The sequence below is a fragment of the Heterodontus francisci genome, chromosome 26 (genome assembly GCF_036365525.1).
Source record: "Heterodontus francisci isolate sHetFra1 chromosome 26, sHetFra1.hap1, whole genome shotgun sequence".
NCBI classification, from domain to species: Eukaryota; Metazoa; Chordata; class Chondrichthyes; order Heterodontiformes; family Heterodontidae; genus Heterodontus; species Heterodontus francisci.
This window is the reverse complement of record NC_090396.1, coordinates 19,079,110-19,105,373: the sequence shown is the minus strand read 5'-3', so window position 1 is coordinate 19,105,373 and position 26,264 is coordinate 19,079,110. Positions and strand designations below refer to the sequence as shown.

The following is a 26,264-nucleotide window of genomic DNA, read 5'->3' as shown; positions in this document are numbered from 1 at the left end:
TTGATGGTCGGCACAGACTCGGTGGGCCGAAGGGCCTGTTTCAGTGCTGTATCTCTAAACTAAAACTAATGCTATTAGGCTTGCTTTGCATTTCCAGTGTTTTCTCCTTTTACTTCACAGTTTCTGTTTGTTCACTGCTCAACAACTGAATTGTCCAATACAAAACCAGCACTGGGAACAACAGGGAGTAAATACAGGACTGAAATGTAATCTTAGGAGTCAGCTGAGGTGCATCAGCTGTGACCTGAACCCAAAGAGCTACATTACAGGCTCATAATCACTCCCTGCTCTCTATTATTCAATAGGGTCTGTACAACAAGAGCACAACACAGTGACTGTTACAATTTGTAAAATGCAAACTTTCCTCACCTTCATAGTTTCTAACAAAGCCTGAGGATCGACATCTGAAATCTCTGACTCCTGCACAAAGAAAACAGTAAAGCTCTCTTAAATTCGGCAGTGATGTAATGCTGCAATCTGGGGCAGGATTTTCTCTGCGGGCTTCAGGACCCACCATCAGGCTCAGATGTGGTTCAGAAGCCTGCACTGTGTGGGGAACAATCACTCACCCGTGACTTTCCCCGAATTGGCCACTTAATGGCTGGGGGAGGTGGGGGGGGGGGCTCGCCATCCAATTAAGGATGGTGCACGGGTTCTTGAAGCTGGAGGGCCAATAGGAGGCCCTCCAACTCGGAAGGCCGGCCTGCAACTGCAGCTGACACTACGCAGGCAGGACGGGTCTCTAAGCTTGCCTGGAGCACTGGTCCCTTAGTCTGATGCCAAGGAACTGGAGGCCAACTGGAAAATCTCAGTCAGTCTCTGACAATTGGCCTTAATGGCCATAAGCGGCAGGCAGCCCTGCTGCAAATAACCACCCCCTCCATCCCGCCTCCAGGAAAATGGCTAGGGGCCGGGTGGAGCCAGGGAACCGGCAATCACATGCCCCCCCCAATGTCGGGCCCTAAAAATACAGCCGCTGGAGTTCAACTACTTTGCTACCAATTTGTAAAAATACATTTGTGTTAAAGATCTTCTGCAGGTCAGTCAGACTCGTTAGGGTAAGACAGGACTGAGGGGGATAAGGTAAGAACACGTGGGTTTTATATCTTCCTTAAGTGGATGTATCCCACAGTCCCCTAATTAGTGATAATTAGCAGTCTGAAAAATCCATCCTCACTTCATCAGTGAACTGGGGAGATGATCTCAGGGTACATAGCAGTTTAATAAATAAAATGTTGCCCAAAATTGGGATTCAAACTCAGACCGGTCAAAATTGAGACAGACCTTAAAGTATTCTAATAGGCATCATATACAAGTGGCACATACAATCTGCTGAAATGATCTCTGAAATGCACGCTCCAGCTTGTCTGCTATTCTTTATCTTCTCTTTCTGATCACCTCTCCTCCTGAAGGTGCTGTCCCTTGACAGTATACCATCAGTATCTTGATTGTGGAGACTGCACTGAATTTCATAGAAATCACAACATGGAAACAGGCCATTCAGCCCACCCAGTCCATGCTGTGCTTATCCTCCACATGAGCAACAGCTTTAATTCCACATGCTATCCCTATTCGCTGAGCTGAGCCCAATCCTGTTCTCAATCTACACTCACATGCATTTTCCAGCTGGTGGTAACTGGATAATGTTCAGCAACAAGAAACTTGGTTGATTTATTCTTGTCATTAGCCAGGAGGTCTGCAGCCACTGGTAACACACAAAATACACCCACAGCAGAAATCAGCTCACACACAGCAAATTGGCAATCAAACCAGGCATCTTCTGGTGTTTTTGGCTTAGCTTTGAACCAGGCTTTTTATATACCCAGCAGGCCATGCTATTAGAAATGGACCATTGCAACAGATGTGTAAAAGAAGACGTACACTAACCTCATTGTCCTTGTTCACCTCCTGTGCCAATTTATTGAAAAAGTTGTCATCCAGCAATGACCTGACGAGAAGAAAGTCATAGCATTAATCTAAACAAATCAGGGGAGATCTCAGGGCACTCACTGCAATAATCGCCAGAAATCAGGGCGATGCCAGGTCACTCACTGCATTAATGTCTACACATCAGGGAAATCTCAGGACACTCACTGGATTAATCTCTATACATCATAGCGACGCCAGGGCACTCACTGCCTTAATCTCCACACATCAGGGCGATGCCAGGTCACTCACTGCATTAATGTCTACACATCAGGGGAAACTGCAGTGCGTTCTGTTACAATGTACATTTTTACTGTACAGAAACTATAATTACATTTGACGCTGTTTCTGTTAGAGTGATTCTTGAATATATTCCATTTCAAGTTGAAAACTGAAATTAAGCCTTCAAACCCCATTAAATTAAATCCCTGGCTGCACAGCTCAAATATTCACAGAGAATGCTGTTTATAGAATCATAGAAAGTTTAAGGCACAGAAAGAGGCCACTTGGCCCGTGTCTGCGCCAGCCAAAAAACGATCCACCTATTCTAATCCCACCTTCCAGCATTTGGTCCGTAGCCCGGCAGATTGTGGCATTTGAGGTGCATATACAGATTGCTTTTGAATGAGTTGAGTGCCTGCGCCTCAAATATCCTTTAAGGCAGTGAGTTCCAGACCCCCACCACCCACTGCGTGAAATAGATTTTCCTCATCTCCCCTCTAATTTTTCTACCAATCACTTTAAATCTACGCCCCCTCATCACTGACCTTTCTGCGAAGGTGAACTGACCCTTCACCTTTACTTTATCCAGGCATCTCAAAATTTTGTACATTTCAATCAGATCTCCCCTCAGCCTTCTCAGTCCCAAGGAGAACAACCCCAGCCTATCCAATCTTTCCTCATGGCTACATTTTTCCAGTCCTGGTAACATCCTCGCAAATCTCCTCTGTACCCTCTCTGGTGCAATTAGAAACATAGAAACATAGAAAATAAAAGCAGGAGTAGGCCATTTGACCCTTCGTGCCTGCTCCGCCATTCATTATGATCATGGCTGATCATCCAACTCAGTAGCCTGTTCCCGCTTTTGCCCCATACCCTTTGATCCCTTTAGACCCAAGAGCTATATCTAACTCCTTTTTGAAAACATTCAATGTTTTGGCCTCAACTGCTTTCTGTGGTAGCGAATTCCACAGGCTCACCACTCCCTGGATAAGAAATTTCTCCTCATCTCGGTCCTGAAAGGTTTACCGCTTATCCTTAGACTATGACCCCTGGTTCTGGACTCCCCCACCATCGGGCACATCCTTCCTGCATCTACCCTGTCAAGTCCTGTTAGAATTTTATAGTTTCTATGAGATCCCCCCTCACTCTTCTGAACTCCAGCGAATATAATCCTAACCGACTCAATCTCTCCTCATATGTCAGTCCCGCCATCCCAGAAATCAGTCTGGTACATCCTTTCTGCAATAAGGTGACCAGAACTGCACACAGTACTCAAATTGTGGCCTAACCAATGAGCTATACAGTTCCAGCATAACCCCCTTGCTCTTATATTCTATACCTCAGCTAATAAAGGAAAGGATTCCACATGTGTTCTTAACCAACTTATTGACCTGACCTGCTACCTTCTGCGATCTGTGGACATTCACTCCAAGGACCCTCACTTCCTCTACACTTCTCAGTATTTTTCCATTTATTGTGTATTCCTTTGCCTTGTTTGACTTCCCCAAATGCATCACCTCACACGTCTCAAGGTTGAATTCCATTTGCCACTTTTCTGCCCATCTGACTAGACCATCAATATCCTCCTGCAGCCTACTCCAGCTTCTCCAGCTATCCTCCTCGCTATCTATCACACGGCCAAACTTTATGTCAACTGCAAACTTCTTGATCATGCCCCCTACATTTAGGTCCATATCTCCAAATCGTTGATATATACCACAAAAAGTAGGGAACCCAGTACAGCCCTGCGTAACACCACTGGAAACAGCCCTCCAGTCGCTAAAACAGCCGTCAACAATTACTCTTTGTTTCCTGACACTGAGCCAATTTTGTATCCACCTGGATCCCATGGGATTTTTTTTTTTATTATTAACCATGTGGGACCTTGTCAAAAGCCTTGCTAAAATCCACATAGACCACATCAACTGCACTATCCTCATCTATCTTCCTTGTTACTTCTTCAAAAAATTCAATCAAGTTGGTCAAACAAATCTTCTCTTAACAAATCCATGCTGACTATCCTTGATTAATCTGTGCCTTTCTAAGTGACAGTTCATCCTGTCTCTCATAATAGATTCCAATAATTTGCCCACTACTGAGGTTAGACTGACTGGCCTGTAATTATTCGGACTTGCCTTCGCTCCATTTTTAAACAGAGGTACAACGTTAGCAGTTCTCCAATCCTCCAGCACCACACCTGTATCCATTGAGGACTGGAAAATGATGGTCAGACCTTCTGCTATTTCCTCTCTTGCTTTTTTTAACAGCCGATGGTACATTTCATCTGACCCTGGTGATTTATCATCTTTCAAGGATGCTAATCCCATTAATACTTCCTCTCTCCCTAAGTTTATCATATCCAATACTTCACACTCCTCCTCCTTCACTACAACATCTGCATCGTCCCCCTCTTTTGTGAAGACAGACACAAGGTATTCATTAAGAACCATGCAAACATCTTCCGCCCCCACAGTCAGTCAGTCTGCTAACTTGCATACTTTTTGTTAGGTCTGGATGACGTGGTAACTGATCTCCTGTGGGTGCTTCCTGAATGTGCAATTGGTAAAGCGGATTTACTGGGAGAGCAATCTGCAAAAACAAAGAGACAGAAATAAAACAGTGTACCCACAGCTCCTCAAACCACTGATTGAGCACGGTACTTTATTTTTCTTTTTGAACTACACTGGTTTGCCATTCCCACTCATTGTAGAAGTTTCAGACAATGTAGTGGAAATATACACAGATCAGAGAGTTCACAGTCATTTACTGGGAGCTGCCAGAGTCAGCAATAAGTTAACCAAATTTGTTATTGCTTACTATAATAGGCCTTTTTAAAAAAAATCTCAATTGGCGAATGATGGCAGTATCACTAAGGTAACATCACTAACCTTCACTGCTCATTCCAGCTCACCCTTTTTTGTTTCAATTTTATTGATGTTAGTATTGTCATGGTCCTGTCGTTTTTTCAGAACATGCCGTTTGCCTTTAAAGCTTGCAAGGGATCAGTATTGCTTTAAGAGCCAGCAAGCCTTAGGAGTTATAGGAAGGTGCATTTTTGTTGCCTTTGGAGACTGCGATTCAAAGGGTGCATTCTCGATCCCATGGAAACAGCCACTGGGAGTGAGCCTGACACAAAACATTTGTTACAATTCAATTTTGAACTGGCAGTTAGTAAGACCTAACTGAACACAGACAGAAGACACAGACAGCTGTGGTGTCAGCACCGAAGAAGAGCTCTCAATCAGTTAAACTGAAGGAAATAGGATTTTTGTCTGTTTAACTATTATCTCTCGAAATTCTAAAAAGTCAAGCCAAGACAGACATCTCTGGTAATTTAAATTGAAGAAAGGGAAGTTAGACTGTGAAAATCTTTTATCCCTCAAAAAACTCTAAAGTCAGATTGATTCTGTTGAAAGTGTTTACAAGTCGTTAATTATTGAAATTCGCTGGAATTCAAACAACATTGGACTGTAAATTTGCAAGGACTCTAATTTTTCTATTTTTAAATGTTCATAGTGTTTAAGAATTTAGTTCTTTTAATTAAAGAGTTAATTTGTTGATTTAAAGACACCTGGTTTGGTTAGCCTCATTCGGGGGGTTAATAGATGGTACAATTTGGCTGGGTCTTTCTTTAATTTGGAAAGTTTTAAATGATATGTTAGCCGATCTGTGGAACGACAGGATTGAATTAACAGTGCGTCGGTCCCACCACAATCTGAATCGTATATTTTGATTGGGGGCTTTGACAGGATCAGTTGGTCATAACATATTTATTGGGGCCTCATCCTGGGATTTGAATAGCATATTAATTGAGGGCTCACTCAAGATTTGAATCACATATTTATTGGGTTCCTGGATTTGAATTATATCTTAATTGGGGGCTCGCTTGCAGTTGAATCATATTTAATTCGGTGGCTCGCGTCTGGGATCAAATTTGGAGGACTCACATTTGGAATAATAGTAATTACTCATCTCTGGGATAACCTATCTAAATTGGGGTCTTGCGTTTGGCATCATATTAATTGCTCTCAAGTCTGGGAGCTTATCAATTGGAAACTTGATTGTTGGGATCTAAATCTGACACCAATTACAAAGAAATTAAAAGAACCAGGTCTCTTGTATAATAAGGTACAGTCTATACCATTGTTACAGCATGAGTGCTTGTAGCAGAGTTTTTGGGAAAGCAGAATGTTTCCCTGAGTGACTTGATAACTTTAACTAAGAACAAGCTAAAAGAATTGGCAGCAAAATTGAGGTTGGAATTGAAATCAGGTGCCAAAAAAGCAGAGATAATTAAAATAATAGCCAAACATCTGGAATTGGTAGAAGATGATGATGGTAATACAGATGAAGGGCAATACGAGGAACAAGAAGGTAATAGGTCCGAGAGTGATGCAGTGGTATTGGTTAGGATTCAGTTAGAAATAAGAAAACTTGAACTTCAGAGACAGAGTGAAAGAGAAGAGAGGGAATTTAAGTTAAAAGAGATGGAACAAAGGGGTAGTCTTAAATCCAGGGAAAATTCAGGTCAGGAAGAATCTGAGTTTTGATCAGGACCCAGCTAGAAGTTGTTTAAATTTATACAGGCTCTTCCTAAATTCGAGGGAAGGGACGTAGAGGCATTTTTCATATCTTTTGAAAAAATAGCCAAACAGATGAAATGGCCGAAAGAAAGCTGGACATTGTTCATTCAGGGCAGACTGGTAGGCAGAGCTCATGAAGCTTATGCCATGCTTCCTGAAGAGGCTTCTGCAGATTATGAGATGGCAAAACAGCTATTCTCACTGTGTACGAGTTAGTCCCTGAAGCATACCATCAGAAGTTTAGGAACTTACGGAGATTGACTGGGCAGACATATTTAGAATTTGAGAGGGTGAAGCAAATGAATTTTGACCGTTGGATACGGGCATTAAAGATAGAAACCACATATGAGGACCTTCGAGAATTGATTCTCTTAGAAGAATTTAAAAACTCGATTCCTTCAGTAGTGAGAACTCATATAGATAACCTGAAAGTTTTGAAAGCTAGGCAAGCTGCAGAGATTGCTGATGATTTTGAGCTTGTGAATAAGCCAACCTATTTTGTCTGTCATCCCCATAAACCTGAGAAGGATAGAAAGTGGGAGAGTGAAAGGAGGACAAGTAGCCGGGGTGAAGAAGGAACAGCTGAGAATGCCCCAGGATTACCTCCTCAGGTCAGAAAGGAAGGTGCTGAGGGTAGAAGTGAGGTTCGCAAGCCAAAGTGTTATCATTGCCGCAAAACGGGTCATCTTCGTTCAGAGTGCTGGAAATTGCGAGGTAAACCCATAGGACTTGTTGGGGTTTGCAGAAATTAGTGCAGAGGAAAAGACTCTTCCTGAGAGTGTAGCAGACCAGGCTATAGCTTTAACGACAGCAGTGAATGTGAAACCAGAGACTAAAACTAAGAGGAATGTAGAGGTTAAGAATAAAATACCTGAGAGTTATAATAGTTTTTTGTCAAAGGGGAGAATAACTCCGTATCCTGTAAGTGAGGCAGGAAAACCTATCATTATAGTCAGGGATACAGGAGCAACCCAAACACTCTTGCTGGGGAAAGATATGAGGTTTCCATCAGAGAGCGCCTTGAATGCTAAAGTTTTAGTTAATGGAATTGACGGGGTGTGTATACCCGTACCTATGTATAAAGTATGCCTAGAGAGTGACTTAATAACTGGGGTAGTAACTGTAGGTGTGGTCCACAGTTTACCAGTAAAGGGAATTGATCTACTCCTAGGAAATGATTTGGCAGGATCAAACATATCTGTTCACCTATTGTTACAGAGGAACCATGTGAAATTAAGGAAACAGAGCAATTACAGGAGCAAGTTCCGCACAATGGCGCAGTGGTTAGCACCACAGCCTCACAGCTCCAGTGACCCGGGTTCAGTTCTGGGTACTGTCTGTGCGGAGTTTGCAAGTTCTCCCTGTGACTGCGTGGGTTTCCGCCGGGCGCTCCGGTTTCCTCCCACAGCCAAAGACTTGCAGGTTGATAGGTAAATTGGCCCTAGTGTAGGTAGGTGGTAGTAGAATGGTGGGGATGTGGTAGAGAATATGGGATTAATGTAGGATTAGTATAAATGGGTGGTTGTTGCTTGGCACAGACTCGGTGGGCCGAAGGGCCTGTTTCAGTGCTGTTTTTTTTTATTCATTCATGGGATGTAGGCGGCACTGGCCAGGCCAGCATTTATTGCCCATCCCTAATTGCCCTTGAGGAGGTGGTGATGAGCTGCCTCTTGAACCGCTGCAGTCCATTTGGGGTAGGTATACCCACAGTGCTGTTAGGAAGGGAGTTCCAGGATTTTGACCCAGTGAAGGAACGGCGATATAGTTCCAAGTCAGGATGGTGTGTGACTCAGAGGGGAACCTCATATCACTAAATAAATTAATATTTCCTGCGTGTGTAGTTACCCGAGCAATGGCTAAACAGGAGCCATTGTCGGAGGTAAAAGGGGCACCAAAAATAGATAATCAGACATCTGAAACCTTATTTGGGGATTTAGATAATCCAAATGAGATGTATAACAGATTGTCTATCATTGCAGCACAGCAAGCTGATCCAGAGATCTACCAAATAGCACAGACGGCTCTATCAGAAGAACAAAGAACAGTACAGCACAGGAACAGGCCATTCAGCCCTCCAAGCCTGCGCCGATCATGATGCCTGTCTAAACTAAAACCTTCTACATTTCCGGGGTCCGTATCCCTCTATTCCCATCTATTCATGTATTTGTCAAGATACCTCTTAAATGTCGCTATTATACCTGCTTCCACCACCTCCCCCGGCAGCAAGTTCCAGGCACTCACCACCCTCTGTGTAAAAACTTGCCTCGCACATCCCCTCTAAACTTTGCCCCTCGCACCTTAAACCTATGTCCGTTAGTAACTGACTCTTCCATCCTGGGAAAAAGCTTCTGACTAAGTCCATGCCACTCATAACTTTGTAAACCTCTATCAGGTCACCCCTCCACCTCTGTCATTCTGGGTACTCGAGAAACCTCTCAGAGTATAGTGAACCCAGTAGTGGTCAGAGCTCCTAGCTGTGCAGCTCAACTGGCTCAGTTGATGGACAATAGGGACACTTGGAAGGAAAACACAAAACAATTGGAAGACTATGCTTGGAAATTTAAAATGGGTTAATTGGAACAACCTTTTGAAAATTTAAAGCCGAAGTGTTCTGGTGGAACATGTTGCTGTAGACTAAACACTTTTTTTTAGAAATGTGTATACCTGTAAATGCATGGGAAAAAAAAGTTCGCTTTTTCAATTTGTTTTTTTTTACCCATTGTAATGGAACGCATTTCAGGAATGGCGTTTCATTCCGCTAGGGGCGGAGGTGTCATGGTCCTGTAGTTTTTTCGGAATATGCGGTTTGCCTTTAAAGCTTGCAAGGGATCAGTATTGCTTTAAGAGCCAGCAAGCCTTAGGAGTTATAGGAAGGTGCATTTTTGTTGCCTTAGAAACAGCCATTTGGAGACTGTGATTCAAAGAGTGCATTCTCAATACCACTGGGAGTGAGCCTGATGCGATACATTTGTTACAATTCAGTTTTGAACTGGCAGTTATTAAGACAGTTTGTCCTAACTGAACACAGACAGAAGACACAGACAGCTGTGGTGTCAGCACCGAAGAAGAGCTCTCAATCAGTTAAACTGAAGGAAATAGGATTTTTGTCTGTTTAATTATTATCTCTCGAAATTCTAAAAAGTCAAGCCAAGACAGACATCTCTGGTAATTTAATTTTAAGAAAGGGAAGTTAGACTGTGACAATCTTTTATCCCTCAAAAAACTCTAAAGTCAGATTGATTCTGTTGAAAGTGTTTGCAAGTCGTTAATTGTTGAAATTTGCTAGACTTCGAACAACATTGGACTGTAAATTTGCAAGACTCTCATTTTTCTATTTTGAAATGTTCTTAGTGTTTAAGAATTTAGTTCTTTTAATTAAAGAGTTAATTTGTTGATTTAAAGACACCTGGTTTGCCTCATTCGGGGGTTTAATGGACGGTACAATTTGGCTGGGTCTTTCTCTAATTTGGAAAGTTTTGAATGATATGTTAGCTGATCTGTGGAATGATGGGATTGAATTAACAGTGCATTGCTCCCACCACAATCAGAGTCGTATATTTTGATTGGGGGCTTTGACAGGATCGGTCAGTCGTAACAGTATTCTCACTGTTTATTTTTTTTAAATTTTAAAGGTTAATGAAATAGGCAAAGTCAATTTCATGTGGAGGAATGCGATGGAATATATTTTGGGAGGAAAACCAAGAAATGGGAATATACATTCAATGGAAAGATGTTGAAAGATGTGGATGAACAGAGAGACCTAGGGGTTTCAACATATAATTCTTGAATGTGCAAGTGTATGTAGATAAACCAATGAAAAAGGGCAATAGCCAAATTTCACCATTATAAGAAATTCCACATATTTTTTATTTTTTCAAGTTTGTTTATGATATTTTAGCTTCTATGAATGCTTATGTCCCAATCATTTATTTCACTATCTGTAAAATTTAAACATTAAATGTGAGGGGATAGTGGTTTTTACTTCCTGATTTGCTGTTTATAAGAATACTTCAATATTATTGGCTGCTTATGCTGCTTGATGACATCACTGTTGCTGAACACCTGGAGATCTCCTTGACTTGGCGCCAGATTTAACCAAACGTTGGGGAAAGAGGAAGTCCACACCACAGAGATTGCTCGTTCTTTGTGGGCAGCTTTCTTTGAGGTCGGTGACAAATGCCTTTGCTTCACTGTTGACTGCAAAATCTGGGCCAATAAATGTTCAATGCAGATTATATTACTAGGCTAAGGGGAACAAGCACCACAGTGAGATTGGTTTTTGATTGTTCCAGGAGAGTCCCAGCACAGATTTGAGGTGCTAAATGGTACTATAAACATATATGTTTCTAAATCTTGGGTCTATCAACCAGTGCCTAAGCTGGTTGGAACTGAAGTAAGTGAGGTGTGTCCTTATGAGGCTAATATGTGAATTTCATAAGATAAATAGAAATTCTAAAGGTTTAATTCAGAAACTCTAACATGGCAATATTTCTCCTGACATGCAGATATGACTGATCAAATAAAATACAGAACTTTTATCCGCTCTGTATCCTCAGCAGGCTAAAGTAGGGACCCCCTGCACTGTCTCCTTCTCTTTCATTCCCAGGACCTCAAAACTGCGCCTTCCTACCTCCCAAACTCTTCCTTTGTTCCACAAATCTTCATGATGTTAAAACCAAAGCTGCCATCAATTTCCCATCACTATATGATTTAATTTGTTTTTACTGCTACTCTTTTCAACCTTGGTGCTGTCTGCAATCTGAGCTTTACCCCGTCACCTTGGGATTTTCCAATTAAAACAAACAGAATTGCTCCATTTGGATCTCTGTGACACAGACTATTCTCACAATCCTGTGGTTAAGCAGCTGCACTAATTTGTTGGCTATGAATTGTCAAAAGGATAAAGTTATTGCAACCTACCATCTTCTCCAAGGAGATCATCCAATACATCATCAATTGACTCTGAAACAGAACATAGGCACAGTAATATCCGAGAATGTTACACTTCCATGCCTAGCATGCTGTGCAATATTGAATGATATAGCATGGAAGGAGGCCATTTGGTCGATCGTGCCTGTGTCAGATTTGTGAAAGAGCTATCCAATTAGCGCCACTTCCTTTCTAGAGTTGTGGGTCGGGATTTTATTCCAGCGATAGGGGTCTCGACGTTTGGAAAAAGTAATACCGAAATCCCTGTGTGGTCTCTTCTCTGGAAGGCCCGGCAAATCTAGTGCCAATCAGGCACTTAAAATGGACAGCGGCTGGCCTTCCACAGGATCGAGGACACTGTCACCAGAAGTCCCACCCTTGGAGAGCTGCCGGCCAATCAGAGGTCAGCAGCTGCAGCGCCACCGCAGAGGTGGTGGCTGCTGCTGGAGGAGCACCTAACGGAGGCCAAGAAGCATCGCTGGACCTAGGTCAACGGCAGGCCAGGGCGGAAGGGGTGGCTCTCAGTGGGCTCCTCCCTTCCTGATGACGGGTCCCTCATTCAGACACTAAGTGCCTTTTAACGAGGGCCCCCTCCCACAGCCGGGAAGCAGCCCGCGCGGTTTTTCGTGCCGTATTTCCTGTGTGGTGACAGGGCCACCTGCCACATGGCTAATTGCAGCAGCGGCAGAAAGAGGCCTTTAATTGGGGTTAATTGCCCAGTAAAGGGCCTCAATTTGCGGTGGGGTGGGAAGGCCGTTTAAAGGCCTTCCTGCCCCAAACAAAATTTTGGCAGAAGCGGGATGGTAGCTGGAACCCTCCCCCCACCATCCCACCCGATTTTATGCTCTCCCCGCCTCCAAACCCACCATAGGGGAGAGCATAAAATTCCCCCATAGAGTCACACAGTCATTTACATTACAGAAGCTGGCCATTTTGCCCATCAAATCCATACCTGCTCTTCATGGAGCAATCCAGTCAGTCCCACTCCCCCATTTGTCCAAGTCACTGTTAATTTTGTCCCAGATTATCATTTCTAAAAGCTTTCCCACCACCAAGTTTAAACTGACTGGCATGTAGTTCTCGTTCTGCATAGCCCTGCAAATCTTCCTTTTCGAGTATATATCCAATTGCATTGGGACATCTAATGAATTCACAATGGGATGGGCGCTAAATGGGGACTGAATGTTTTCTCAAAGGGATACAGGCCCAACGGGTGGATTTTTTGATGTTGCAGGCTGTTGAGAGAATACTGGGAAGCAACATCCACGGAGTTTAGCTAAGTAGCTCTAACATCAGAGCTCTAGAATCCCAGCATGGGGTCAGAAGTTATCTCATACTTAACACAAGTTGCCCAGTTCCCAGAATAAATTCATGCACAGTAGCAGGATAATGCTATGAAAACAGTCCACCACCTTCTGTATCAGGAAGAATGTCTGCAAACATGAAGCACCCCATATCTACTCCTCAGGCCAAAGAAGTCAACGCCTAGACCCAAGGAGGACATGTGGAGAAATCTGCAACCAGACCCATCTCCCATTTCCCTTAAAATCAGCAGACAGCAACATGAGGGGGGAGTGGAGTGGAAAGCTGAGCAGTTCGTACAGTTCCACACTATTCTCCTATTCCCTTTTTAAACAGTTGCACATTTACTGCGTTACAGGTGAGAAAATAGTTTGTACTTGGAAAGCTACAGAGCATTTTCAATAATGGAAGAGATAATGTGCTAGTTTTCTCGTTTTTAATACAATGTACTCAGTAGTTCATCTTCCCAAGCAGGTTCACGGTTCACTTCCATAGTGGCTCAAAATAAAAGTCGTAGCTGCAATTGTGTAGTTATTCCAGTTGACACTGGGCTCCTCTTTGACAGTGATGTTACCAGAATGGCCTGGAACCAAAAAGACTCAACAGAACTGGTCCTCACTTTCTTAAAAAGCTTCAATGGATATTGTTACACATTTTTTACAAAAACAAAATGGCCTCCCTTCCAAAGATATTTCTTTCTCTTTAAATTATCATAACCAATTCAATAAAATGAGGAAGCACACAAATTACTCACTTCGAAAATCTTTCTTTTGTTTTGATCCCTGAAACACAAACATTTTGTTCATTTAAGTTAAACATTTTCAAAGCTGCTTGTTGAAAGTAAGAAAACTTCTCAAAGTAGGGATTAACCATCCCAAAGTTTTAAACCCATGACAACTTCAAAAGAAATAACATCTGGCACGCAAGTGTTAAATTAGAAGAAAGGACTAGACTACAATGCTCCATTGAGTATTTACAGCAAGGACTATGTCACGTCTTGCGGTCTTTTCTTCCCTTCTTACTCTACATATTCTGGATTCTGTAGGATCTAGTAACAATGAAGAAACAGCAACATATTTCTAAGGATAGTGTGTGACTTGTGGAGGAACTTGCAGATGGCGGTGTCCCCATGCGCTACTGCCCTTGTTCTTCTACGCGGTAGAACCATCCTGATTTGGAACTATATCGCTGTTCCTTCACTGTCGCTGGGTCAAAATCCTAGAACTCCTTTCCTAACAGCACTTTGGGTGTACCTACCCCACATGGTCTGCAGCAGTTCAAGAAGGCAGCTCACCACCACCTTCTCAAGAGTCATTAGGGATGGGCAATAAATTCTAGCCTAGCCAGCGACGCCCACATCCCATGAATGAATTTTAAAAAGTCATGGGTTTAGGCGGTGCTGTCAAAGAAGCCTTGGTGAGTTGCTATAATGCATCTTGTAGATGGCACACACTGCTGCCACTGTGCCCAAGTGGTGGAGGGAGTGAATGCTTCAGTTGCTGGGTGGGGTGATGACCAAGCAGGCTGCTTTGTCCTGGATGGTGTTGAGCTTCTTGATTGTTATTGGAACTGCACCCATCCAGGCAAGTGGAGAGTATTCCATCATACTCCTGACTTGTGCCTTGTTGATGCTGAAAAGGCTTCAGGAAGTGAGGAAATGAGTTACTTGCTGCAGAATATTCAGCTCTGACCTGGTCTTGCAGTCACAGTATTTAGTTAGCCGGTCCAGTTAAATTTCTGGTCAAAGATGACCTCCAGGATGTTGATGGTGACCGATTAAGCAATGGTAATCGTTGAAAGGGAAGGGGAGGTGGTTAGAATTTCTTTTTCTGGGAACTGTCATTACCTGATACTTATGTGGCAGGAATGTTATCTGCCACTTATCAGCCCAAGCCTGAATGTTGCCCAGGTCTTGCTGCATGTGGACACAGACTGCTTCAGTATCTGAGGAGTTTTGAATGGAACTGAACACTGCAATCATCAGCGAACATCTCCATTTCTGACCTTATGGTGGAGGGAAGGTCATTGATGAAGCAGCTGAAAAAGGTTGGGCCTAGGACACTACCCTGAGGAACTCCTGCAGCGATGTCCTAGGGCTGAGATGATTGGCCTCCAATAACCTCACCAATCTTCCTTTGTAGGAGCTATGATTTCAGTCACTGGAGATTTTTCCTCCTAATTCCCGTTAACTTCAATTTTACTAGGCCTATTTGATGCCATACTCGATCAAATGCTGTCTTGATGTCAATAGCAGCCACTCTCATCTCACCTCTGGAATTCAGCTCTTTTGTTCATGTTTGGACCAAGGATGTGATGAGGTTGGGAACCGCATGGTCCTTGCAGAACCCAAACTGAGCACTGGTGAACAGGTTATTGCTAAGTGCCACTTGATAGCACTGTTGACAACACCTCGCATCACTCCACTGATGATTGAAAATAGACTTATGGGGCAAAAATTGGTTGGATTGGATTTGTCCTGCTTTTGTGGACATACTTGGGTAATTTTCCACATTGTCATGTAGATGCCAGTATTGTAGCTGTACTGGAACAACTTGGCTATGGGCGCAGCTAGTTCTGGAGCAAAAGTTTTCAGCGCTACAGCTGGGATGTTGTCAGGGCCCATAGCCTTTGCTAAATCCAGTGCACTGAACCATTTCTAGATTTTACATGGAATCAATCAAATTGACTGAACAATCGCATCTATGATGGTGGGGATGTCAGAGGGAGGCTGAGATGGATCACCCATTTGGCAGTTCTAGCTGAAGATGTTAGCAAAAGCCTTGTCTTTTGCACTGACATGCTGGGCTGCCCCATCATTAAGGATGGGGATGTTAGTGCAGCCTCCTCTGCTTGTTAGCTGTTTAAATATCGACCACCATTCACAACTGGATGTGGCAGGACTGCAGGGCAGTCTGATTCATTGGTTGTGGGAGCGCTTAGCTCTGACTATTGCACACTGTTTAGCATGCATGTAGTCCTATGTTGTAGCTTCATTAGGTTAGCACTTCATTTTTAGTTATGCCTGGTCCTACTCCTGGCATGCTCTTCTACACTCCTCATTGAACTAGGGCTGATCAAAGAGTCAATTACTGCAGTAAGGAGGGATGATATCTTAGAAGGCCAAATGAGGCCATATGGGTAGAACTTTGAAAAAAAAGGGGGCAATCACTTGGCTGGGAGTGTACTACAGATCTCCAAATAGTTAGGGAGAGATAGAGGAGCAGATATAGGATAGCGAAGATGATTCTCGACAGGGGCGAGAGTAACAGGGTAGTTGTTATGGGGGACTTTAACTTTCCAAATATCGACTGGAAATACTATAGTTCGAGTACTTTAGATGGGTCAGTTTTTGTCCAGTGTGTGCAGGAGGGTTTTCTGACACAGTATGAAGACAGGCCAACCAGGGGCGATGCCACATTGGATTTGGTACTGGGTAATGAACCCAGCCAGGTGTTAGATTTAGATGTAGGTGAGCACTTTGGTGATAGTGACCACAATTCGGTTAGGTTTACCTTAGCGATGGGCAGGGACAGGTATATACCGCAGGGCAAAAATTATAGCTGGGGGAAAGGAAATTATGATGCGATTAGGCAAGATTTAGGATGCGTAGGATGGGGAAGGAAACTGCAGGGGATGGGAACAATCGAAATGTGGAGCTTGTTCAAGGAGCAGCTACTGCGTGTCCTTGATAAGTATGTACCTGTGAGGCAGGGAGGAAGTTGTCGAGCGAGGGAGCCGTGGTTTACTAAAGAAGTTGAAGCGCTTGTCAAGAGGAAGAAGAAGGCTTATGTTAGGATGAGACGTGAAGGCTCAGTTAGGGCGCTTGAGAGTTACAAGCTAGCCAGGAAGGATCTAAAGGGAGAGCTAAGAAGAGCAAGGAGAGGACACGAGAAGTCATTGGCGGATAGGATCAGGGAAACCCTAAGGCTTTCTATAGGTATATCAGGAATAAAAGAATGATTAAAGTTAGATTAGGGCCAATCAAGGATAGTAGTGGGAAGTTGTGTGTGGAATCAGAGGAGGTAGGGGAAGTGTTAAATGAATATTTTGCATCAGTATTTACAGTAGAGAAAGAAAATGTTGTCGAGGAGAATACTGAGATACAGACTACTAGGCTAGATGGGATTGAGGTTCACAAGGAGGAGGTGTTATCAATTTTGGAAAGTGTGAAAATAGATAAGTCCCCTGGGCCAGATGGGATTTATCCTAGGATTCTCTGGGAAGCTAGGGAGGAGATTGCAGAGCCTTTGTCCTTGATCTTTATGTCGTCATTGTCGACAGGAATAGTGCCGGAAGACTGGAGGATAGCAAATGTTGTCCCCTTGTTCAAGAAGGGGAGTAGAGACAGCCCTGGTAATTATAGACCTGTGAGCCTTACTTCGGTTGTGGGTAAAATGTTGGAAAAGGTTATAAGAGACAGGATTTATAATCATCTTGAAAAGAATAAGTTCATTAGCGATAGTCAGCACGGTTTTGTGACGGGTAGGTCGTGCCTCACAAACCTTATTGAGTTTTTCGAGAAGGTGACCAAACAGGTGGATGAGGGTAAAGCAGTGGATGTGGTGTATATGGATTTCAGTAAGGCGTTTGATAAGGTTCCCCATGGTAGGCTATTGCAGAAAATACGGAAGTATGGGGTTGAAGGTGATTTAGAGCTTTGGATCAGAAATTGGCTAGCTGAAAGAAGACAGAGGGTGGTGGTTGATGGCAAATGTTCATCCTGGAGTTTAGTTACTAGTGGTGTACCACAAGGATCTGTTTTGGGGCCACTGCTGTTTGTCATTTTTATAAATGACCTGGAAGGGGGTGTAGAAGGGTGGGTTAGTAAATTTGCGGATGACACGAAGGTCGGTGGAGTTGTGGATAGTGCCGAAGGATGTTGTAGGGTACAGAGGGACATAGATAGGCTGCAGAGCTGGGCTGAGAGATGGCAAATGGAGTTTAATGCGGAAAAGTGCGAGGTGATTCACTTTGGAAGGAGTAACAGGAATGCAGAGTACTGGGCTAATGGGAAGATTCTTGGTAGTGTAGATGAACAGAGAGATCTTGGTGTCCAGGTGCATAAATCCCTGAAGGTTGCTACCCAGGTTAATAGGGCTGTTAAGAAGGCATATCGTGTGTTAGCTTTTATTAGTAGGGGGATCGAGTTTCGGAGCCACGAGGTCATGCTGCAGCTGTACAAAACTCTGGTGAGACCACACCTGGAGTATTGCGTGCAGTTCTGGTCACCGCATTATAGGAAGGATGTGGAAGCTATGGAAAGGGTGCAGAGGAGATTTACTAGGATGTTGCCTGGTATGGAGGGAAGGTCTTACGAGGAAAGGCTGAAGGACCTGAGGTTGTTTTCGTTGGAGAGAAGGAGGAGGAGAGGTGACTTAATAGAGACATATAAGATAATCAGAGGGTTGGATAGGGTGGATAGTGAGAGTCTTTTTCCTCAGATGGTGATGGCAAACACGAGGGGACATAGCTTTAAGTTGAGGGGTGATAGATATAGGACAGATGTCAGAGGTAGTTTCTTTACTCAGAGAGTAGTAGGAGCGTGGAACGCCCTGCCTGCAACAGTAGTAGACTCGCCAACTTTAAGGGCATTTAAGTGGTCATTGGATAGACATATGGATAAAATGGAATAGTGTAGGTCAGATGGTTTCACAGGTCGGCGCAACATCGAGGGCCGAAGGGCCTGTACTGCGCTGTAATGTTCTAATCTAAAATTCTAAAAACTCAGAGAGGTGTAAAACTAATAGGGTAATAATATTAGGGGATTTCAACTTCCCCAATATCAACTGGGATAGTCTTAGTACAAAAGGCTTAAAGAGGGCAGAATTCTTAAAATGCACACAGGAGAACTTTTTGAGCCAGTGCGTAGAAAGTCCTACAAGAGAAGGGGCAGTACTGGACCTAATCTTAGGGAATGAAGCCGGACAAGTGGTAGAAGTGTCAGTGGAGGAGCATTTCGGAGATAGTGCCCATAATTCTGTAAGATTTAAGGTAGTTATGGAAAAGGACAAAGATGGACTGGAAATAAAGGTACTAAATTGGGGGAAGGCAGATTTCAATATGATAAAACAGGATCAAAAGAGAACTGGAGGACAGCAAATGTGGTACCATTATTCAAGAAGGGTAGCAGGGATAAACCAGGTAATTACAGGCCAGTGAGTCTAACATCAGTGGTAGGGAAACTATTGGAAAAAATTCTGAGGGACAGGATTAATCTCCATTTGGAAAGGCAGGGATTAATCAAGGATAGTCAGCATAGCTTTGTCAAGGGGCGATCATGTCTAACAAACTTGACTGAATTTTTTGAGGAGGTGACTAGACGTGTAGATGAGGATAAAGCAGTTGATGTAGTCTACATGGACTTCAGTAAGGCTTTTGATAAGGACCTGCATAGGAGATTGGTTAAGAAGAAAGAGCCCAAAGTAAGGGCAACTTGGAAAATTGGATCCAAAATTGGTTTAGTGGCAGGCGGCAGAGGGTGATGGTCGAGGGTTGTTTTTGCGAGTGGAAGCCTGTGACCAGTGGGGTAATGCAGGGATCGGTGCTGGGACCCTTGCTGTTTGTAGTGTACGTTAATGATTTAGATGTGAATATAGGAGGTATGATCGGTAAGTTCGCAGAGGACACAAAAATTGGTGGTGTCGTAAACAGTCAGGAGGAAAACTTTAGATTACAGGACAATATAGATGGGCTGGTAAGATGGGCCGAGCAGTGGCAAATGGAATTTAATCCTGAGAAGTGTGAGGTCTCATTTTGGGAGGGCTAACAAGGCAAGGGAACACACAATGGATGGTCGGACCCTAGGAAGTACAGAGGGTCAGAGGGACCTTGCTGTATTTGTCCATAGATCACTGAAGGCAGCTGCACAGGTAGATATGGTGGTTATGGGATACTTGCCTTTATTAGCCGAGGCACAGAATATAAGAGTAAGGAGGTTATGATGGAGCTGTATAAAACACTAGTTAGGCCACAGATGGAGTACTGTGTACAGTTCTGGTCACCACACTATAGGAAGTGATTGCACTGGAGAGGGTGCAGAGGAGATTCACCAGGATGTTGCCTGGGCTGGAGCATTTCAGTTATGAAGAGAGACTGAAAAGGCTAGGGTTGTTTTCCTTAAAGCAGAGAAGTCTGAGAAGGGACCTGCTTGAGGTTAACAAAATTATGAGGGGCATAGATAGGAAGAAACAATAACCAGGGGGCACTGTTTAAGGTAAGAGGCAGGAGGTTTAGAGGGGATTTGAGGAAAGATTTTTTCACCCAGAGGGTGGTTGTAATCTGGAACACAGTGCCTGAAGGGGTAGTAGAGGCAGGAACCCTCACACCATTTAAGAAGTATTTAGATGAGCACTTGAAATGCCGTAACATACAAGGCTATGGGCCAAGTGCTATGGGCCAAGTGCTGGAAAATGGGATTGGAATAGATAGGTGCTTGATGTCCAGCACGGACACGATGGGCCGAAAGGCCTGTTTCTGTGCTGTATGACTCGATGAACCCCTGGCTTAATAGCAATGATAGAGTGAGGGATATGCCAACCATGAGGTTACAGATTGTGGTTTAGTACAATTCTGCTGCTGGTGATGGCACACAGCTCCTCGTGGATGCCCAGTTTTGAGCTGCTAGATCTTTTCTGAGACTAACCCATTTAGCATAGTGGTAGTGCTACCCAACATGATGGATGGTATCCTCAGTGTGAAGGTGGTACTTTGTCTCCACAAGGACTGTGGGGTGGTCACTCCTACCAATCCGTCATGGACAAATGCATCTCCAAAAGGTAGATTGGTAAGGTCAGGGTCAAGATGGATTTTCCCTCATGTCAGTTCTGTCACCACCTGCTGCAGGCCCAATTTGGCAGCTATGTACTTCAGGACCCAGCCAGCTCAGTCTGTAGTGGTACTACCAAGCCATTCTTGGTGAAAGACATTGAAGACCCCCACCCAGAGTACATTCTGTGCCCTTGCTACCCTCAATGCTGTTTCCAAGCGGTGTTCAACATGGAGAAGTACTGATTCATCAGCTGAGGCAGGGCAGTAGGTGGTAATTAGCAGTAAGTTTCCTTGTCCATGTTTGACCTGATGCCATGAGACTTCATGGAGTTCAGAATCCAGGGCCACTCCCTCCTGACTACCTGGACACACACAGGGATGGTGATAATCTGGAACCTTGGCTGAAAGGTATGATTCTGTGAGTATGACTATGTTGAGCTGTTGCTTGACTAGTCTCTGGGACAGCTCTCTCAATTTTGGCACACGTCCCCTTCAGCACTAATCCCTTTCTTTTTATGCATGGTGTTACGCTAGCTCTCATGCATAGCAAGGGTTAAGTTAAATTTCTCTACAACACCTGATAAATACCCCAAATCATCAACAGGTGAACTGCAAACATTCTTCCACTCTGTCCCAACCATCTGCCATAACCCCAAACTCAGAAGACCAGTTTCTGTTAATCCAGGGGCATTTCCATTTTGCATACCAAAATTAAGGGCAGTCCCTTGTTGCAGGATGACAGCTACAAATTGACTATTAAAATAAGAGTGAGGCTAATGGCACACCCACTTATTTATGTCCAAATTACACAACTTCAGGAGAGGGCAGACGTTAAATACAGAAATCCAAAAGGTACTGTCCAAGATTCACCAATCCATCATTAGCTTTGCGAAAACTGCATCTCACTATGTAGCTCACCATTGAAATAGATAGAAAGGCATGAGGTTACTGTATATACTTAGCAGCTATGATCTAAACTCACCACAGAAAGTCAAGACATGATAGTTATTAATTACTGCTAGTCAACCTCTCTGATACTGAAAATTAACTTACAAGTGTAGAGTCTCATTCCTTCAGGTTTTAATTGTTGTTAGATATTTTAAAATGTAAAATTTATAATTTTTTTCACTTTTACATTCTGTTTCTTTTTTGTTTCTCAATCCAATCTTTCTTTCCCTCTCTTAATTTATCTTGCTGGACCTGATTTGACATTGAATTCGCCTACTCTAATTTATACTTCCTTCTCAGTCCTTGTGCTGTTAATTTCAGTCCTTCAACCTATTTGGTTAGGGAGATACACTGTTGCCTGCCCTGCTCACTCTGGTCCTCAATGCCCTATTTCCCTCGTTGCGATGTTATCAGCTCACATTTCAGCAAGTTGCTGGGCAAAAAATTTAAAATCCTAAATGTGCACAGGCAAGTCTAACTAATAGCAGACACCATTAGATTCAGTTCTACATCAAATTATGGCCCATTGTAGCCTGATAGAAGAAGAAACTGACAGCAGCAAAATAGGGAGACCAGTAAAGGCAGAGAATCTAGTAAAACAAATTTGAAGAATTTAAATTATTTATGCAATTGGACAGATAAATGGTAAAGGAAATTAACACTGATAAATGTAAAGCATTATGTATATGTAGGCTGAAAAATAGATTCATAAGTTCACAATCATTGAAATTGAATTGGTACAAGGAAAGTGAGGGAGGGACCTGAGAGGGATTTACAACCATGACAGGATTGTACCGGTCTGCAGGGGTTGTGTTGCAGCTTTATCGTACACTGTGCGCATAAAATCCGGAAAACTGTGCTCGATTCTGATCACCATGCTACAAAGCATGTATGAAAATAATAAAGAGTAACAAAACTGATCCCAAATGTAATGGAGAAGAGCTAAGGGGAAAGATTAGAAACGTGCAAGCTTTATAATCTGGAAATAAGGTGGCTGAAGGTGGGACCTCATCGAGATATACAAAATATTAAACAGTATTGATCAAAATCATTGATTCAGAAGGTAAACCCAGAACTTTACTGCAAAGTAAGTCACGGAGTTGGAGCTGAGGACAGCAGTTTAAAATCAGTAAAATTAAATTTAAAACAGATGTATTTGGAAGAACTTCTTCACTGAAAATGCTAAATGCTTGGAATAATCTGGTGGGCAGGATATTGCAGACAAAGTATGAGGGATGTTTGAATGTAGCTGGGTGCTACACTGGCAGTTATCAGAGCATAATGGGCTTGATACTTTCACTTGTGTACTTAATGAAACATTCCTTTACTCCAGGATCTGACCCTGCACAGCTTAATCAGTGTGAAGGCAAATTTATTCTGTATCGATCTAATATTGTAGCCTAGAATGCTTGATGGAACAGCGTAATGGGAGATTTACTCTCTAAATAAGCCATGCTATACCTGACCAGCTTGTTAATCTCTATGTAAGCTATGCTATACCTGACCTGGCCATGCATACCTAAAGAACATATTCTCAGACTTTTAGATGAGCACAAAAAGATCTGAAAGTAAAGCTCCAGTTATGTATACCAAGGGATTATCATAGTGTTGCTGTTGTTTCAACCCTGATAAGACAAAAAACAGTTCCCCCACTTACCATCACTGATTACTTTCAAAATCAGGCTGAAGTAAGCGCAATCAGTGTCTCTGCCTGTACATAGGTTCTGAAACATGCGGCAATCTTGGCTAGAATTTTAAGTTTTATACTGCATTAGGTTATGCAGGATCCACCATTCATCTCTTCAAAGAAGACTGAAAGGAAAAGCGGACAAGGGTAAGGTACAATTTCAACCTGGATAAAACAGTAGCTATCTGGGGAATCAAGGGTTACTTTGATAATACTGTAGTTACAAAGGGAGAGGCCAGACAATGGCCCTATCCTCAAACATCTATCTGTGAAACACGTGCAATTGTCCTTACAACTGATGAGTTTTTAAAAAATGCAACATCATGTGACGGCTAGCTATGCCACATTGCTGATGCACTTAACACCCATACCCTGGCTACTGATCAGGGACAGGGATCTTGGGAGTGCAGCTCAGTGTTGGTACCTCATTATTCCATACCCAACCTTCTAAAACATGACAAGAATATTCCAGTGCAGGGCGATCAGCCATAGAGTGATTGAGTGACAATTTTTTTTCCCTAGTTGCATACTGGTGGTAACGTACAATCAAATCCATCTCTGGTGTGGGACAGTCCTGCTACACCATGCCTGCTGAGTTTGTCTCTGTAACACTGCATTTCAGAAATACTATAATGTTTGAAGTCCTCTGAGATGTTTCAACATGATAAGCACTATGTCAAAGCAACTATACAAAAAAGTGATGCAATAACACATTTTAGGTACAGACAATGACCTTTTGAAGCACAGTTACTATTATTCTGTGGGTAAACACAGCCAAGTTATGCATTGTAAGATCCCAAAAGCAGAAAATAAGTTGAATGAACAATTAATCTCTTTTTGTTACTGATTTCTTAGGGACAAATGATGGTCATGACACAGGGAGAACTGCCTAATCCTCAAATACTTACCATGGGATCTTTAATAGCTATGTAAACAGGAAGAATGGGCCCGAGTTCTGCATCTCAACCAAAAGATAGCATATTTCACTGCACTGACAAGTCAGCTAGGTTATGTATTTGAGCCCCAGAAAGCAGCTAGAACCAACATCACTCTGACTCCAAGGTGAGAGTGATACCATTGCACCAAGCTGACACTTAGAAATCATCTTGGGCTTCTAAAACATATAGCAAGTTGCATCTTCAACCAACAGGCTGATCTTTTGATATTGGTTTATACCGCACACAAACAAAAGGGTCAGCAGTAATTCTGAAAAAAGTTTACTTAGATCGGTGCATTCTGTTTCTCTCTAATCTGTTCATATTCACCTGTTTGTGGATCCTTACTTGCACAGAAACTAGCTGCTGCATTTGCCTACAAAACAACAACCAGTACAAAGCTTGGCTACCTGACCCGAACCCGGCCACGTGTGTCGAGTTCGGATCTATATTCTCTGTCCAGCATTCGGGCTCGAGTTGGGCTGAACTGTGCTATTTTGTTTTGTATTGTTTTCTTTTTAATCTATGATTTTTTTATGTTTCAATAATATGCTTTATATTTTCGGGTCGGACATGAGAAAAAATTAAAGGACTCTGGCCCGGGTCGGGTTCGGATTGGCTGTGCCGGGTCAGGCCCAGGTCGGGTTTTAATTTCCTACCCGAGCCAGGCTTTGAACCAGCATGTTTCAAAAGTGATTCAATTTTGTGAAGAGCTTTGGGGCATCCTGAGGATTTGAAAGGTGCTCTTCTTCTTGATGGGCAGTGAAAACTGCTCTTTAGCAACACAAAATTGACAGCATGAATGCAGGCTGAGCTGAGATCCACTGTTCCACAGCCCCCCACCGCTGCATTTTGTTATTGGCCTTTGCTCTAACAATTAGGTAATGCAGCAGCCTTGGCTCAATTCGTAACACTCCTGCCTCTAAGTCAAGAAGGTTCAGGATTCAAATCCCACTCCAAACTAACACTCTCACTGCTGCATTGGGGGAGTGCTGCAATATCAGAGATGTCAGCTTTAGAACTGCACAGGAGAGCATTCATGCCTATGGTAACTCTTCAGAAGAACTGTAGAATTAGTCCCGCTATTTCCCCATAGTCCTACCAATGCTTTTCCCCCTTAAAGTATAAATCCAATTCGCTCTTGAAAGTTTGGGATGAAACATTAAACAGCTTTCTCAGGTGGGCATAAAAGATCCTATAGCCTTTATTCCGAAGAGCAGGGTAGCTCTCCCCAGTATCCCGGCCAATATTTATCGCTCAACCAACGCCACGAGAAAGCAGCTTATCTGTTTATCAATATTGCTTTGTGGGATCGTGCTATGCCGTATTTCCTTAACTACAACAGTGCCAACACTTCATTGGCTGATAAAGCACTTTGGTGTGTCCTAATGTTGTGGCAGGCGCTATATAAATGTATCTCTATCAGTACAATGTTACCAGGAAGCACTGGCACATCATCAAACAGCAAAGCCATCCAGTCTCCCTCCCTGACCTGGAGTCAACTCCTCTCCCTCACCTCTCGGGGCCGCGGTCCTGGCGGCGTCACTCCGTCACTAACTGCCCCCTGGCAACACTTCCGGGGCACCCGCGGCGCCGTGACCCCATCCTGCCCCTTTCGACCACGCCCCCAAGCTCAGCCCGGGAAACATGTATGCGCTAATCGGAGATGTATGGGTTGACCAGTTTAAAAACATAAAGAGAGCGAATCTTCCCCGTGCCTGTTCCCTCCTCAGTTTACAGATTAACTCGACTCTACTGGCGACCGGAAACACCTCAGCTTGAAACAAAGGGTCTGGCAGTTGACCCGGACAGCTTGCGTTGTCAAGGCTAGAAAGACCTGCTAGAGTTTCGCCAGTAGAATTTCATGCGAAAGCCGAAAAATCTAATTCAATAGAAAAGGAGTGAAGTTATCGCCCAAAATTCTGATGAAAAATATATTTGGTTGTACATTTCCCAATAGGCACC

At 43.2% G+C, this 26,264-nt stretch overlaps 1 protein-coding gene and 1 long non-coding RNA gene across 9 annotated transcripts in view; one reads left to right on the top strand and one right to left on the bottom strand.

Annotated features, from left to right (window-relative positions):
• LOC137384209 (fas-binding factor 1 homolog) overlaps positions 1 to 25,895 on the bottom strand; it is a 116,229-nt gene extending 90,334 nt beyond the window's left edge. For 4 of the 8 annotated variants that reach the window (XM_068057878.1, XM_068057881.1, XM_068057884.1 and 1 more), the window contains exons 1-7: positions 25,816 to 25,895; positions 23,335 to 23,489; positions 13,717 to 13,744; positions 11,652 to 11,693; positions 4,647 to 4,737; positions 1,888 to 1,948; positions 370 to 420 (exon numbers count right to left, since the gene is read on the bottom strand). In XM_068057878.1, coding sequence (XP_067913979.1) covers positions 370 to 420; positions 1,888 to 1,948; positions 4,647 to 4,737; positions 11,652 to 11,693; positions 13,717 to 13,744; positions 23,335 to 23,337 — 276 coding nt within the window. In that variant the 5' untranslated portion in view covers positions 23,338 to 23,489; positions 25,816 to 25,895. Of the gene's footprint in view, positions 1 to 369; positions 421 to 1,887; positions 1,949 to 4,646; positions 4,738 to 5,036; positions 5,139 to 11,651; positions 11,694 to 13,716; positions 13,745 to 23,334; positions 23,490 to 25,736 lie in introns of those variants that run through there. The other 4 variants (XM_068057879.1, XM_068057880.1, XM_068057882.1 and 1 more) reach the window with 4 other exon arrangements.
• LOC137384210 (uncharacterized) lies at positions 5,179 to 10,621 on the top strand. The gene is made up of 3 exons (XR_010977541.1): positions 5,179 to 5,477; positions 8,711 to 8,861; positions 10,364 to 10,621. It is a non-coding gene; the product is annotated as an uncharacterized lncRNA (long non-coding RNA).
• Positions 25,896 to 26,264: the final 369 nt, after the last annotated feature.